This window comes from Vigna unguiculata, chromosome 2, assembly GCF_037176805.1.
Source record: "Vigna unguiculata cultivar grain cowpea cultivar isolate G323 ecotype 2 chromosome 2, ASM3717680v1, whole genome shotgun sequence".
Classification (NCBI taxonomy): Eukaryota; Viridiplantae; Streptophyta; class Magnoliopsida; order Fabales; family Fabaceae; genus Vigna; species Vigna unguiculata.
Window position 1 is genome coordinate 29,565,378 of NC_140793.1, and position 15,946 is coordinate 29,581,323.

Consider the following 15,946-nt stretch of genomic DNA (forward strand, 5'->3'; position numbering starts at 1 on the left):
GGGAATTAGGTGAAGTTTTATATGTGTCTGTTCTCTCGTTTTAGTAACACTTCGTGCTGTGTCATGTGTTATGTTTGAATTCTCAACTTTTTTTTTTTTTAACAGGAAACAGTAGTGGTTATTGCTAATTTTTCAAATTAACGTTACAATTACTTTCAATAACGTCTAGTTCTATTTCGTACACGTGAATCTTCACTTGTTTGTTTTTATTATATTCAGTTAATTCCAAGTTCATACCTTGGATCACGCACGTGAAAACGTATTCTTAGAATAACTAATTCTTGGTTTAAAATTAAGTTGGTTTTCGTGAAAGTGTTGTTGTAAAACAAAAACAAAACATTATAGAATAAATTATAGTTAATAATTTATAATTGATCAAGAAGATAATTTCCTATCCCATTTTTCTCATATATATTTATATGTTTAGCAATAGAAATGAGGTTGTCTAATAAAGACAAAAACTAGAGAAAAGCTTCCAATGCTTGTTGCCTAGCTTTTGCGGCAACAACTTCGTTATTAAAAACACACACTAACTCAAAATTATTTTTTACTAGGATCCACCCACCATCTTTGTCCATGATTAAGGGAATAATGTAAAGGAAGAGAGGAACTAAAATATTCTCTTCATCGAACAAGGATAACGAAAGTACGCTGTTTCTTGTACAAACTATGTTTATATCATAGATTTCTTTTTTCTCAATGGAAGAAATAAAAATGTAAAAAAGAAATAAAATTTCATTTTTTTTAGTTTTATAATTTTTTCTTCATCTTTCTAGTGTGTTTGGATATAAAGTTTCAAAATTGATTTTACACGAATCGATTCGTGAACGGAGAAATAACCAGTGTTATTTCTTTTTACGTACAAATATTTTTCTTTAAAATTGAATTTAAAAGTCAAACTTACTGACATTTTGTATTGAAAAATGGATTGTACATTTTCAATGCCGAACCAAACACACAATTCATCAAATTGAGAGGATTTATAAAACAAAAACTTATTTATACCTAGGTGGAAGAAACAATGTCATTTTTTATTTTTTTAATATGTTGGAGAAATTCGATATTAATGAGTCATATAAAGATATTATGACACTAAAAACAATCCAAAATTTCGAGACAATATATTTATTAGTCCTTTTTATACGTTGTTTATCTTAATATTTTTAATTTCTAATATTTATTTTTACATTTTAAAGATTTATTCTTTAATTTCTTTTGTCCCTATAATTTAAATTAAATATTTTTTCTAACTAAACCAGTTTTATAATTTTTTCTTGTTCTTACAAATAAATGTAAAAATATTCTAATATCTAGTAAAACATCATTTCAGTTTATTTTTTATCCGAAATGCTTTATTTTAAATTATATTTAAAAACCAAAAACTCGTAACCACTCCTGTACAAATTTTTAAGTAATCACGTGATTTTGGTTTTACAAGAAAGATGCATTAAAAGTAATAGGTAAAAATTAGTAAGTAGAGGATGATTCATAATAAAAGAACAAAGAATCAAGTTAAAAAAAGGCAAAAGTCTACTAAAGATATAATTTACCTTAAATAAAAGTACAAAAAGTGCAATTTTTTAGCTGAAATGCAGTTGTGTAGTAATAGTGACTCTACTGAACAAGTTTAATTTAAAAATTGAAATTGAAAAGCTTCATTATGAAAAGATGATTTTCCATCTTTAGGGTGAGATTTTCCAACTCATACATGACCCCTAATCACAGCCGTCCAAAGACACACGGCCCCACTACATCCAACGGTCCAAAGTGGTTGTCGCAGAGAATCCTCTCTTTTTCTCTCTCTTCCCTATTAAACACACACTCCGTTCTCTCTCCAACCTTACTCTGTCTTCTTCTTCTTCTCATTCCCACACTTTCTGTAAAGCGCCATTGCTCTTTTGCTTGCTTATGCTCAACATCGCCATTCACAAACAACAATGCTATTCGAGGTACGCTAATGTTGTCTTCTCTTTCCTCGTTTCACCATCTTAACCTGTCGCCGTTACCGTCACAGTTACAGGAACCTTCTGCTCTGTTTGCTCTGTTTCCATTTTCAACTAAGAACCGTTATTTCCATTTACCCCCTTAATTTGAAACCCCACCTTTCTCTTTCCATAGGATCTTCTTCAACTCTTAACAAAACGTTTTGAAAAACAAATCTTTATGCAAAATCAGGGAATCTGCGTGACCTGTGCTCTACTTTTCAGACCATCCTCTCTTGACTTTTTGACCATCCCTTTGTAAAATTTCCGTAAGTAACACCTTTTACTCCACTCCATCCTAGTACCATTTTAATTTTCCCCTTATGGTTATTTAATAATAATATTAATTAACTCTGATTACTTAATAATTACGTAATTAAGCTCAACCTGCATGATCTATTTGTATCTCAGAATGTATAATAATCTACTGTGTTGTACAGTATAATATGGCCTGCATAATGCTTTTAAGAAGTTATATGTGGTGACCAAGTTTGGTTTGGATGGAGTGGACATGCACATGTAGGAGACAAGATCACATGAGCAAGTTCATTTCTCATTTTTACATTTTGATGATTTTTTATCTTTTTAATTCAGTAAATTCCTTTTTTAATATATGCTATCAGTGTTAACTGATGTTTTTACTTTTTATCGAAAGTGGTATACTAAATAATAAATCTTTATTTATTTTTTGTTAGTATTTATTTAACAAATGAGGATCATTAAATAATAAGCAGCATCAGTAAAAGTTTATATTTTTTAATCATTATAAAAAAATTGTGCTTAAAAACCTATCTATTCTATTATTGACATTTGTCATAATAATTTGTAATGTATTCTATTCATTTTTGTTTGTGTGCTTATGTAAAGCAAGTTGTGTGTACATTCATGAAATAGTATGATTTTTTCCTTTTGAAATTTGGGGACATGGTGGAAGTTATTTCAAGCGTGACTGGTGGTAGGTGAACTTAAATGCTTAGGAATGGTTGGAGTGACAGTGCTGGCCCATGGTGTGTCCTGAGCATGCATTAATCTCAAAATTTTATCAGTTGTGGAGATAGTGCCAAGTGTTGAAAAAAATGACTTAGAATAATATTTTGGTTACATTTTTTTGTGAAATCAGAGCAAGAGTTATTGAAGGCACAGTGAGTCAGTGACTTTTCACTCAGCCCTTTGGGGACAAACACTGACAGTGGAGAACCAAAAAATTGAAAACGATGTTGAGGATGAGAAAAAGGCTAGCATGCTGCTCCAAGGGAAGCAAATTTAGCATCGATCTTGATGAGCAAGAGAGTAAGTTCATACTACCCATCTCTCTGGTTATGTGCTTCTTTTGACCGATTAGGTTCATAAGTTCTATGATTTTTCTGACTAAAACTGCGAACATCAACTTTAACAAATTAAAGTTTCTTTAGATATACAAATTAGTTAAGTTAGTAGAAGTTATATTGCTTATCATTTATAACAGTACTTGCATGGTTTTACCATCTCACTTATTTTTTCAAAACTAATCATGATTGTAGGGTCTTGAAGTGGGAATAGTTTTCTTTGCATTTTTTCTTAAAAATCTTCCTTCAAATCTGGGTGATGAACCTTTAATTTATACTTTTATGTATAATAAAGATGGCAATATGGATACTGTTGTGTACACATCTTATTCTTACTGTTTTAGTAACTGCTTTTAAGTTATGATGACTGTTTATTATTTCCTTATGTGTGTTTCAGCAATAGTAAGTGAGCTATATTTGAATTTGAAATTTACACCTACTTTACTCTGCTAATGATCTCAATTCTATTTAGTAATGATACTATAGGTTCAATAGTCAATAATCCCCTTTATTTCGGGCACATTCATGCTTCGCCTAGTCAAGAATATTAAATCGCCATCTTCACAAACTTCACTGACTTTTCTGCTACAGCATACCAGCTGCGTGAACATGGCCATTCGAAAAACATTGTTGTCCCAAAAGCCAAAAAGGAAAAAGGATAAGTACAAAATTGTTTTAATCTGAATTTCTTTATTCAACAACTTAATTATCCTGCTGATAAAAACAGATAAATGTGAATTTAGAGGTTTCTTATCATATTTTATCCTTGATTTCAAGCCTGTTCAGAAATGACAATTTTCAGAGTAGTTGGTTATGTTCTGGTTGTTGTTGGAACCATGTTTGTGGACCAACGAAAAGTACACCTCCGCATTATTTTCAAATTTTGTATGGTGATCAATTATTGTCACTGTTCCTCTGCCAAATTCAACAAGCTAAAGGATAAACAGTAATATCCACTAACTCCACTTGAATTTTGAGTCCCAATTATTTATTACTAATCCTAACTTTAAGCCAAGCTTAACATATTGAGCTTCCAATAATTTTGTACAATAATATGTTAGACAAACAAGACTAACAGGTAGCCTAAAAATCGACAAATTAAAGGGGACCAATTAATATTCCTTCATTCTTAAGCTTTTTCTGTCATTTTATTTTTTCTCCTTTTTCTAAATCAGATGATGGAATCTCACAATTTTAACAGTTTGTCTTGTTCCATTATTTTGGATGTGGCATGAGTCTTCTTGTTTTGGTTTTGAGCAAAAACGAAGGTGCTAGAATAATGGTACAAATAGTGTGAAGTTTTGGGATTTTATAAAATCACAGAAACTGTGGTGGATACCTTTCTCAATCCTAATACTTGAATCCAAGATCTGAACATCTTTGACCGATTTATTGGTTGACTTGGGGCCACCATGAGTGTTACTATTAGTGTAACTACTAGCTCTGCCATTCCCACCTATAAGTGCTGACAAATTGAAGAAAATGGGTGCAGAGTTGGGATGCACCATTCATTGCCATACTTAGGTACTCAAAATTTCAAAATATCTTTTTTCTGTATGTGTTGGATTCTTTTCTGGGGATTCTCTTATATCTTTTTTGAGGCACTTTTGTCCTAAGCTTTTCATTGGCTTCAATTCCATGTGGCTGATGTTCTATCCTGTCATAGCATATGGCCTTGGAAGCTTTTGTGTTCTGCTAGAATCCTTGCCTGCAAATCCTGTGAACACTACATGGACACAGGAAAGTAACAAGTTTTAGAATTTATAGGACCCCACTGCATAAGATTGTTCTAAAGTTAACATTTTTACAATAAAAATAAATACTATTTCTTATTTGATTATTTTTTTAATATTTGAGAAATATTTAAGTACTGTTTGAATCAATTTACTCGAACAAAATAGCTTCTCATGGAATTTTTTAGGCCAATTTGGTTTCTTGATATATACGTCCCGAAATCTGAATTTAAATTTGTCAAAGTTGAAGGGTTAATTTGTTATTATTGCAAAGGAAGAAAAGTGGAACTTTTTATTCTCAACTCAAGTCTTATGGCCAAACGCCAAAAGGAAAAAAGAATAAAAAGTTTGGCTGGTGACATTTGCATGTGACTATGTATGTTTCACTATTATTCATAATTATCACATGGTTTTCTCATTTTTTTACTTTAATAAAAAAAAGATTTTGAAAAATTAGTTATTTTATTTATTAGATTATTTTTTGTGGTAGTCCACGCTTTGCATGTCACTGTTTTTATTAAAGAAAATGAATGCTAAAAAAATTCACTCTCTTTTTGCCTTAATACCCTCATATAAACATGCAAACCAATAAATAATTAATTTGGTTAAATTTTTAAACTTCGTTTTCGATATATCAAATTAATGCTCATTATTAATGATTTTTAAATTCTCTTCTTACTATCCATCAATACAAACACAAACACTTATAATATACTATTTTTTATAAATTGTGTGTAATAAATAAAAGTATAAAGGTATATTATTGTCATGGATAATGATAGAGATTTTTAGATGTTAATATAGAGTTGGGACAGAAGAGAAATGTTGTCGCCTCCTTGGTGCGAGATCCACCATGTAATTTTAAAGACTCATATAGCATAATAATGAAGTGGATTAAGTCTAAAAATATAAAAAGGTTTATTAGCACTCGATTATAATGTGCTTTAAATATATTATTAGGATATTTAACAATATATACGGCTTTTTCTGGCAACAATAACATATGTTCTAGTCAGCGAATTTTGCAACAGGTCACTTTAATTTGCATTATGATATGCAGTTGCAGTGACAAATCATAGTTGGGTTTAATTGTAAACATGCTATTTATTCATATGCTACTTTTGGAGGTATGCTTGCAGCAATGACGTGTATGACAGCAAAGAGGAATATATTGTTGCGTTATTTTGAAAATGACAACCATGTACTGTTCTCATGATTATTTGGTTAAATGAAATTTGTAATAACATTGTTTAATATTGAGTATAGCACCTTTTGGAATCTTATTTCGTGAGTCTGCAACATTGCAACATTTCAGGGATTATGACATACAATGGCCTTGAAAGTTGCATGTTGAATAACCAGTCCTACGAAGATGAGAGCAGAACAAGTAGAGGAGATGAATGCATAACTGATTCATTTGACGATGATTCCAGTTGTTCCTCCAGCAAGGATGCTTTTGGATCATTCTCTTCAAAATGTTTAACGATGAAAAAGGACGATAAAGGATTGGAGGAATGGGATCTCACAGAAAGTCCGCACGATTTTTATGCCAAAGAGAAGCCTTTTGGTATACAGCATTCAGATATAGAAGCCATGAAGGAAAGATTTTCGAAGCTTTTGCTTGGTGAAGATGTTACAGGAGGTTCCAAGGGTCTCATTACAGCTTTGGCGCTATCTAATGGCATCACAAACCTATCAGGTCTGCTCTGACACCATTTTATCTGGTTTTGGTTTGTTTAAAAATTGCATGAAAATGATGAAGTTTGTCACAAATGAAATGACTTGTACGAACCAACGTGCTTAATGATCATATGCAGTGACGGTTTTTGGAGAGATGTGGAAATTGGAACCACTATCTGAAGAAATGAAGAGAAAATGGCAAAGAGAGATAGACTGGTTATTGTCTCCTACCAACTATATGGTTGAGCTTGTTCCCTCTACGCAAAGCGGTGCCAATGGTGGGATTTTTGAGGTATCTATGTCATTTCAGCTAAGATTATAAAGGTTTGATTATTTTTGTGGATCATATAGCAATGAAATAAGAATCATCTTCTAAAAACAGATAATGACCTCAAAGCCTCGTGCAGACGTCCTCATGAATCTTCCAGCACTTCAGAAGTTGGATTCTATGCTGATTGTATGTCACATTGTGAATTGCGATCTCTTATTTCATCAAAATTTGGAACTTTGTTTCATCTGACTTACTATGTTACTATATTGTCTTTGGTTCACAGGAGACACTAGATTCGATGACGAATATGGAGTTTTGGTATGCAGAGGGAGGAAACGAGGCAGAAGGGGGGGACACAAATGCACAGCATAGCAAAAAATGGGGGCTTCCATCACCCAAAGTTCCAAAATGTGGTCTTTCTGATACTGAAAAAAAGAAGCTGCTTCATCAGGGTGGGGTGGTGCGTCAAGTATTCAAGGCTGCCAAATCCATCAATGAAAGTGTTTTGCTTGAAATGCCTGTGCCAGCGATTATCAAAGATGCACTTATAAAGGTTATCTTGTAATTCTGAATGACTTCAATTTGATCAAAGGGTACACTTTGATAAACTCAAATTCGTTACATCTTTACTCAATCTGTTTCTATGTTGCAGTCTGGAAAGACAAACCTCGGACACGAACTGAACAAGGTTCTGGCTGTTGAATCAAGCTCTGCAGAAGACATGCTTAAATCGCTGAACTTGAAATCCGAACATGTTGTCCTAGAGACTGTGAATAAACTGGAAGCTGCTATATTGTCATGGAAAGAGAGAATTGCAGAATATGCTGCTGGCAAACACCAACCTCGTTCCACGTGGTCATCTTTTGTGAAGGATCCTGCGTTAGAGTTTGATAAACTGAAGGTATTATCGGACCGTGCTGAAACACTACTGCAGCTGATTAAAATCAGATACCCAAATCTTCCTCAAACATTTATCGATGCAGCCAAAGTTCAACATGGCAAGGTAAGTATTATTGGAATGCACTTGACTGATGATAGATGTGTTTGATTCAGTTTCAGTGGTAGTAATGTGTTTTGTTTGTGTTTGTGTAGGATATTGGACATTCCATTTTGGAAGCATATTCAAGAGTTCTAGCAAATTTAGCCTTTGGCATTCTGTCTAGAATAGGAGATGTATTGCAGGAGGATTCTTCAAGCAATCCGAATTCACCTATGGTGGCAGAATACTCTCCAGGGATGAATCTTTCTCAAACTTGGGTGGTGAATTCAAGTATCAAACAGTCATTACTTGATAAGATGAACAAAGCAGATGGACAATATTGTGATTCTAGCTCTTACAATGCTTCTGATTTAGAACATTCTTCTATTCATTCCAAATCCCTATCTATGACAGCCACGACAAACCAGAGTGGTGGCTGGAGCATGAGTAAAGAAGTTTGTTCAAGTCTGTCTCCTAGAAATTCTCCATAGTGGCTTTTGTTTAGACGCTTCTGTAAATGTTATTGCTCAGTGAGAATTGAAGCAAACTCACATGTTTGCGTGCCCTCAATTTTTGGTTGGTTTTTATAACCAACTATACAAAATCCTTGGTCGTATAATGTCGGGTTTTATTCATCGGATTTTGTACAACAGGGTTACAAATCAAGGAGAGTGTATTTAGTTTCATGTTAGCACACATTTTGAGCTCCTATTGAGAATCTACAATAGGAAGAGGTGTTTTGAAGTACAAGTGGGAATGTAAAACATCACAATGTGTAAAATCAAGGGACATGTAAGGTGAAAAAATTATTTTATACATGTGAAAAAAAAGTTGTCAAATAATTTCTTTCAGTGACCTAAACATTAGTTAAGTTCTAATTTTAAGAAATTAAATTTAAATCTGAGTTTTACTATTAATTGTTCAAAAGTTAAGAACATACTTGGAGGAGCATAGCCAACCGATGCTTCTTGATTCGTCAGAAATGATAGAGATAATATTTGGAAAAGGTCATGTTATGTCAAAATCACTCACATCAGCAGTCATGTCATAATAAATAAGGGCTTTAATTTAAATCACAATAAATGATTATCACACTCATAGTCAAAGTAAAGATAATGTAATGGAGATTTTGAATTGAGAGAGGAAGACAAAAGAATTAAGATGTTTTGAATTAAGGAAATATCTAAAATGTTTATAAATAATTTAATTGATGTAAAAATAATTACTTTATTATATTTATGAAATTAAAGTTTTAGAAAGAATTATAAGAAACGACATTTTTAAAAATGAATTTTAAATTATTTAAATCATTATTATTATAAAATTTGTATATATAAAAGTTATTTTTAGATAAATTACTTTACTTGATATTAGAATTTAAATTATTTATTTATTATTTTAATATTTATTTTAATTATTCATTTATAAAATATAACTATTAATAAAATATATTATATTAGAAAAGTTAATTGATAAAATATAATTAATTAGATATATTTAAATATAGTATAACTACACATTATCTCATAAATATTATATTATATTTACGTAAATAATTAATTATATTATTATTCATAATTTATATAGTGATTTTCTTTGAAATTTTGAATGAAAAACTGAGACATTATTTTTTAACTTTTGTGTCTTTTTACGTTTTTTAACTTTCTTCTCTCATTTTTTGTTCTTTTACTTTTTCTTTCGTCAAAAAGACATCTTAGTTTTGTCACATGAAGAACCAAATAGGGGCTTGTGTCAATAGATGGAGCTGTGGTTCTATGCTTCTATTTGTCATCTACTAAAATATTTTAAACTTTGTAATGTGTGTTCGAATAACATGTTAGATTTGAACAAAAATCGTTCTCAACACTAGCGACTTAACTGTTTTCGTATTTTTTTATTTTCAAAAAAATTAAATTAAGATAAATAATAAATATATAATTAATTTTTAAAATAGTTATTAAATTAAAATTAAAAGAAAATAAGTAAAAAAAGTTTAAAATAATATTTCAAAATAAAAGAAATTTTAAAATAATAATAAAAAATAATTTATTTTTAAAATAATTTATTTTTAAGTAATTAAAGATAAATAGAATTTTTTTATATATTATTATAAATTTAGATTGAAACGTTTGGCATTCGAGAAAAATAAAACTATAATTACTAATAAATATGAAAATTCTTTTATTTAAAAATATAACCGTCGAAGTGCTATCGATCAATACAACCTACAATACTGTTTAAGAAATTTAAATTAAGATTTAACAAAAGTTGATACTTTACCTACTTTAGAAAGACTTGACCAATTCCTATTAAGTGAAAGACTCAATAAGACTCGTGCACTAAATGTGAAGAATGTTATCAATATTTCCTTTTTCATTTTAGTTTCAATTTTTTTTTTTTACTTTTTAATCTATACTTATATTGTTTGACTCTTGTTTAAGATTGAAAAAACGAATTATTTTTCCATACCATATATGGTACTAATATTTTGAATTAAGTTTTAGTTAAAATAATATTAATAAAATCAATTATCATATTTTAACGTATATTTTAAAGTATCGAAGAATGTGAGTATATTTAAATTATTCTTATAAATATTTCTGAGTCTGGATGTTTCTTTTCACCGTTTACATTTGTGAGTATAAACTACATAGTAGCTATTTTAGAATTTACGAGTTATTAAGATTTTGATTTACAAATGGGAGTTATAATTTATTATTTATTCATTGTTTTTCGATCTCATTTATATTTTAGAAAAAAAGATAATGTATATTTTTTATATGATAAAGGAGCTATTCATTTTTCACAAATTATAATGGAACAACTCCACTTGATCATATGTCCAAAATAACATGATTCAACCTTTAATTCAAGTTGATATAATTCAATTTTGGATTTGGTTCAACTCAGCTGGACTAAAACTATGGTCCGAGACAATAAGACTTAAACTCTCACATTAGATGACTTGACTTAATCTTTTAGTCTAAATTGACACTATTTAACCTTCGATTTCAATAGACTTGTTTCGATATTCGATCTGAACTTATTTATGTGAATCTTTGATCCATGTAGACAAATCTTCACTTTTAACCATGAACAACTCAAAGCAATATAAATTTAGATAATTATAGATATCAAAATTTAGATTTTTTTTTCCCACCTTGGCTAAGGGTGTGTTTGTCTTATTCTTGTTTTCAATTCCTAATCAAAATTCTCACGTCTTTTGCACTCACTATTTATATTTCTGCTATTAATTAAGTAACAATGTTAACTATTATAGACAATCGATCGACCTTACTGATACTAAGGTTGTTACTGATATTACTAGACGACACTAATAGAGGGACAAAAGAATGTTAATGAAAATAAAAGTTTTGAATTAAATCCTCTCAAAATTTTCATATGTACATTAAAATCTGAAAAGTCTACTAAAGTTTAAAAACTGTCTTCAAAATAAGTGTTTTAAAAACTAAAATCATTTTTGCAAAATCAGAAATCAAACCCACCATATTTCTTAATATGCAGCAGAAAAATGACTGTTAAATAAAAATTAAATGATGTTGAATGCAAGGACAACCAAACAGCAAATGAAAAAAATTCTACCTATATATGAACAACAAACAAGGATCACATTAAAAACAAAGATTACAACTTAGTTTGGATTATATAGGAGTAATTGCATTAGTGAAAGTTTTGTATTGATGTGTATATTTCATACAGAAGCTTTTCTTCTTTTCCCTTATATATGGATTTAGTGCCTCGTAATCTAAAGCTGGAAAAAAACAAATCTCAGATAGTTATATCTTCACTTACTGTAAAAGGGTTTATGAGCAGTCTGAAACCAGATAGAAAAATAACCAAATTGGTGATTAACATGGATAATAGTTTTAAGAGCACTTTGATATTTTTGCAGCATAATTTAGAAAATCATATACATATGAAACAAAATATGGAACTACAAGTCTACTAAGCAGAAGAATCATTAAATCCCTCAGTACATAGTATATGTTACTTGAAAGATGGATTTGATTTATACAGATAGCTAGAAAACTGAGGAAAATTAATAGATAATTTTGCAGCCGGTTTAACTTTATTGGAAACACATGGCACTGCAAACACCTGTTTCCTAAATGTCTGAAGCACATTTGATTTCAGCTTTTAACTACTTTGGAGTATCCATACCTGAAATTCAAGAACTCCATCACATTTCTTGTTCTGGAATTTTAAAAACATAACAAGATGACAGAAATGAACTTAAAGATACAGTTTACTGTATTATTAATTTTGATGAGGAAAGCTTCTGTGTAATTTGTGAAGTAATTCATGAAAATGAAGACAGAGGAATAAATTGTATATGACTTCTTTTAACATAAAACTGTTACTCACCAACAAGAAAGGCTTCACTGATTCGGTTAAGCTCCCTAGTGACATCAGCAATTTTCATTCTATCTTTTGGTGATTTCATAGAACAAGAAAGCCCAATCCTAAAAAGGGAAACTAAGCACATCTCAACATTTGGATCAAGATTCCAATTGTTTCCTTTCAATGGAGGTGCTTCCTCTGTTGGAACAAGTAGTGGATCCAGAATTTGCAAAAGATTATCAGGAAATGAAACTGTGACAAAGTTATGAAGATTTTCACCATCTTCAAACATTTCATCTGTGGGACTTTTTCCTGTAAGCATTTCCAGCATAAGAATCCCAAAGCTGTATATGTCACCGTATGTTGATACTTCAGAGCTCACTCCATACTCTAAAATATATACCAAACACTGTCAATACACAAATCTGGTAAATAACAAAAGTTGACACCAAAAGATAGAAAATTTTGAGAAACACTAATGATTCAGAGGATAAGAACATACCTGGAGGAACATAGCCAATAGTTCCCTTTATTGCAATTGTACTTGTTTGTTCAGAAGTGGTATCATTGATGTTTGAGAGAAGTTTTGCTATGCCAAAATCACTCACATGAGCAACCATCTCTTTGTCGAGGAGGACATTACTTGGCTTTAAATCACAATGAATTATTGGTTGCTCACCTTCATGATGAAGATAATGTAATGCAGAAGCAACATCCACCATGATATTTAACCTTTGATCAAGGCTCAATTTTCTCGGATTCTCAGCACTTGGTGTCTTAGGATGCAGCCATTGCTCCAAGCTTTCATTTGTCATGTACGGAAAAATCAGAGCTTTGAATTCTTGACCATTGTAATCTATGCTGGAACAGCATGTCAAAACCTGAATCAGATTTCGATGTTTGATATTTCTGAGTGCGTTGCATTCTGAAACAAAACTCTTGTGAGCACCCTTTTTCTGAAGGTCTAGGACCTTTATGGCAACAACTTTCTCTTCTAACTCCTCAAGAGTTCCTTTGTAAACAGAGCTAAAATTTCCAGACCCTATCAAGTTTGTAGCTGAGAATCCATCAGTTGCCTTGTGTAGGCTTTGGAACGAAACTGTAGCCAACTGATGATCAGTTTCTGAAGGTGAAACCAAAGGTTCTTTCTTACTCCTTTTCCTCGTCCAGTAAATAGTTATAGTAATTGACAATATAAGAAGAAAAGCAATCACACTAACTATCACTGCTATCAACTTGAACTTGTAGTGTTTTTCAAGTTTCTTACCTTTGACAGCACATGGTGGTAGATGCAGTTCTGAAGTTCCCCCACAAAGTTTATTGTTTCCAATAACCAGTATAGTTCTTGCATTTCCAAAGACCCCTTTGGTTGGTACTTCACCCTCTAATGTGTTGAAGGAAACATTGAAATATTTTAAGGAAGAAATGTTTTGTAGATCATTAGGAATTGATCCAGACAATTGATTTCGTGACAGGTCTAAACGTTGAAGCCCTTTGAGTGATGCCAAAGAAGATGGTATGGTTCCTTGTAAAGAATTCCCTTGCAAATATAGGTATTCCAACATTATGCATTCCCCAATTGTTGGAGGAATTTCCCCGGACATGTGATTCTCAGACATATCTAGCAAACCAAGATTTTTTAGGCTGCGTACTTCTTCAGGTATAGTGCCACTCAATGAGTTTAGTGACAAATCCAACAAGATGGTCAGAGATGAAAGCTTAGAAAGCTCCAAGGGTATGGTTCCTGTAAGGTTGTTATGTGAAAGATCCAAGTACTGTAGATTCTGGCAGTTTCCTATACTTGGAGGGATATTCCCTTCAAACAGATTATCTTCTAATTCCAAATGAAACAGTTCAGTAAAGTTGCCTATGTAGGATCCTAACTCTCCTGACAGCTTGTTTGCACCCAAATTTAACTTCCTTAGCTTTTGAAACTTCCCAAAAGTTATTGGGATATTCCCACTAAGGCTGTTGTTTTCCATAGTCAAAAGAGCTAAATTAGTTAAATTTCCTATTGTTGCAGGGATTTTCCCTGATATATGATTACCTCCAAGAAATAATCCACTAAGTTGGGGGGATAAATTTCCCAAAGAGTCTGGCAATTGACCTCCAAAATTATTGTTGGATATGGACAACTGTTGTAACCTACTACTGTTAGCCAATGATTCTACAAAATCGAAATCAGTATTTGAATTGTTACCTAGATGGTTCCAAGACAGAGATATGATATCAAGATATTGGAACTTCCCCATGCTTGGAATTTGTCCTGTGAGACTGTTTCGACTGGCCTCAAGTGCTAAAAAGAATATGGATGCATTGGTGATGGAAGGTGGGATTCGACCAGAGATTTGATTGTCACCAATGTAAAGTTCTTGGAGATTGGGGAGGGTGTGGAACATGTTCGATGGAAGAGAGCCACTTAATTGATTTTGTGTAGCTGAGATCATGGTAAGAGATGACATATTATAAAGACAAGAAGGAAATGTTCCAGTGAATTTGTTTTCACCAAATGATGCAAACGTCAAGTTTCTGAGATGACATATTTCTTCTGGTATATGTCCTTCACAGATGTTACTACCAACATCGAGAGTTGTGAGGGATGTAAGATTACCTATGGATGAAGGGATTTCTCCTGTAAACCTGTTACGAGAAAAACTCAAAACTTCAAGCTTTTCAAGTGAGCCAATTCCGACTGGAATTTTTCCAGTCAGATTATTCTTTTGCAAGTATAAGAATCTGAGATCATTACATGCAGTCAAATTTGAAGGAATTTCTCCTACCAATAAGTTGTTTCCAACAGATAGTTGTTGCAGAAGTGACAACCGTCCCAGTTGCTGTGGTATTTTGCCGTGGATGTTGTTGATTGCTAGATTGAAGTTGATCATATAAGAGAGATTCCCTATGTGGGGAGATATGGATCCTTCCAACTTGTACCTATTCAAGACTAACTGTGTAACTCTTTGAAGATTGAGATTGCATGCTATTCCAGGCCAGTTACAGAAGTGAGTAGAAGTGTTCCAGGAAAGTAAGATTCCATATGGGTCTCCGGATATAGATTTCTTGAATTCCAGCAGTGCCAAATGATCAGTCTCATTTCCTGGTGCAAAGGCTGTTACAGTTGGGATATAGCACAGTTGAACATATATAGCCCAAAAACCAAGAAACAGAAGAGAAAAATGTTTCATTTTGATGAGGAATTGAAGACTGCAAGACTGAGAAGTTATCATAGAAGAAATACAAGTTGTTCCTTCTGCTATTACCATACAAAGATAGAGTGGACTCATCCTAAAAACAATGCGAAGTTAACGAATTTGCCAACTGCAGATCATTAATATGACAGGGAAATAACTTACACTTATCAACTACCAAGTGAAGTTTTGTCAATGTTTCATTTATGGTCATAAATAAATATCTAGTCCATTTTACTACTTCAAACATAGTACATATCATATCACAGCTTGATTTCAGTAGAAACCTTGACCTGAAAAAAAAAGTTGCTGGCATAGTAGGAAGTCAGAAAAAAGCAGCATAAAGTCATGATGAATTGTTGATGCAGTGAACTTGACATGAATAACATAAGCTTAAGATCAGGTGCAGTTCACACTTTCTATATA

At 31.8% G+C, this 15,946-nt stretch overlaps 2 protein-coding genes across 6 annotated transcripts; one reads left to right on the forward strand and one right to left on the reverse strand.

The window, feature by feature from the left end:
* The first annotated feature begins 1,792 nt into the window (after positions 1 to 1,792).
* On the forward strand, positions 1,793 to 8,666 carry ROPGEF14 (RHO guanyl-nucleotide exchange factor 14). Of its 3 annotated transcripts, XM_085669991.1 has the most exons (9): positions 1,881 to 1,949; positions 2,176 to 2,251; positions 3,103 to 3,272; positions 6,356 to 6,739; positions 6,858 to 7,012; positions 7,103 to 7,177; positions 7,275 to 7,544; positions 7,644 to 7,994; positions 8,084 to 8,666. In XM_085669991.1, exons 3-9 carry the CDS (start codon positions 3,197 to 3,199, stop codon positions 8,459 to 8,461), a joined length of 1,689 nt encoding a protein of 562 aa, XP_085526117.1. In that variant the 5' UTR covers positions 1,881 to 1,949; positions 2,176 to 2,251; positions 3,103 to 3,196; the 3' UTR covers positions 8,462 to 8,666. The 3 variants fall into 3 exon arrangements, with proteins under 3 accessions (XP_085526116.1, XP_085526117.1, XP_085526118.1); XM_085669990.1 differs by lacking the exon at positions 2,176 to 2,251 and having other exon boundaries at positions 1,793 to 1,949; XM_085669992.1 differs by lacking the exons at positions 1,881 to 1,949; positions 2,176 to 2,251 and adding an exon at positions 3,899 to 4,831.
* A 3,185-nt stretch (positions 8,667 to 11,851) lies between these two features.
* LOC114173107 (uncharacterized) lies at positions 11,852 to 15,626 on the reverse strand. Of its 3 annotated transcripts, XM_028057330.2 has the most exons (3): positions 12,835 to 15,620; positions 12,357 to 12,722; positions 11,852 to 12,152 (listed from the first exon to the last, which is right to left on the reverse strand). In XM_028057330.2, exons 1-3 carry the CDS (start codon positions 15,614 to 15,616, stop codon positions 12,133 to 12,135), a joined length of 3,168 nt encoding a protein of 1,055 aa, XP_027913131.2. In that variant the 5' UTR covers positions 15,617 to 15,620; the 3' UTR covers positions 11,852 to 12,132. The 3 variants fall into 3 exon arrangements, with proteins under 3 accessions (XP_027913131.2, XP_085526114.1, XP_085526115.1); XM_085669988.1 differs by lacking the exon at positions 11,852 to 12,152 and having other exon boundaries at positions 12,349 to 12,722; positions 12,835 to 15,622; XM_085669989.1 differs by lacking the exon at positions 11,852 to 12,152 and having other exon boundaries at positions 12,639 to 12,741; positions 12,835 to 15,626.
* Positions 15,627 to 15,946: the final 320 nt, after the last annotated feature.

What these genes read in the sequence shown, in the direction of transcription:
- ROPGEF14 (XM_085669990.1), top strand. Translation starts at nt 3,197, where the DNA reads ATGTTGAGGATGAGAAAAAGGCTAGCATGCTGCTCCAAGGGAAGCAAA. An exon ending in AGTTGGATTCTATGCTGATT is followed by an intron (nt 7,178 to 7,274) that starts GTATGTCACATT and finishes TTTGGTTCACAG; the next exon opens with GAGACACTAGATTCGATGAC. An exon ending in CCAAAGTTCAACATGGCAAG is followed by an intron (nt 7,995 to 8,083) that starts GTAAGTATTATT and finishes GTGTTTGTGTAG; the next exon opens with GATATTGGACATTCCATTTT.
- LOC114173107 (XM_028057330.2), bottom strand. Translation starts at nt 15,616, where the DNA reads ATGAGTCCACTCTATCTTTGTATGGTAATAGCAGAAGGAACAACTTGT. An exon ending in TATTGGCTATGTTCCTCCAG is followed by an intron (nt 12,723 to 12,834) that starts GTATGTTCTTAT and finishes TATATATTTTAG; the next exon opens with AGTATGGAGTGAGCTCTGAA. An exon ending in CAGTGAAGCCTTTCTTGTTG is followed by an intron (nt 12,153 to 12,356) that starts GTGAGTAACAGT and finishes CTTGAATTTCAG; the next exon opens with GTATGGATACTCCAAAGTAG.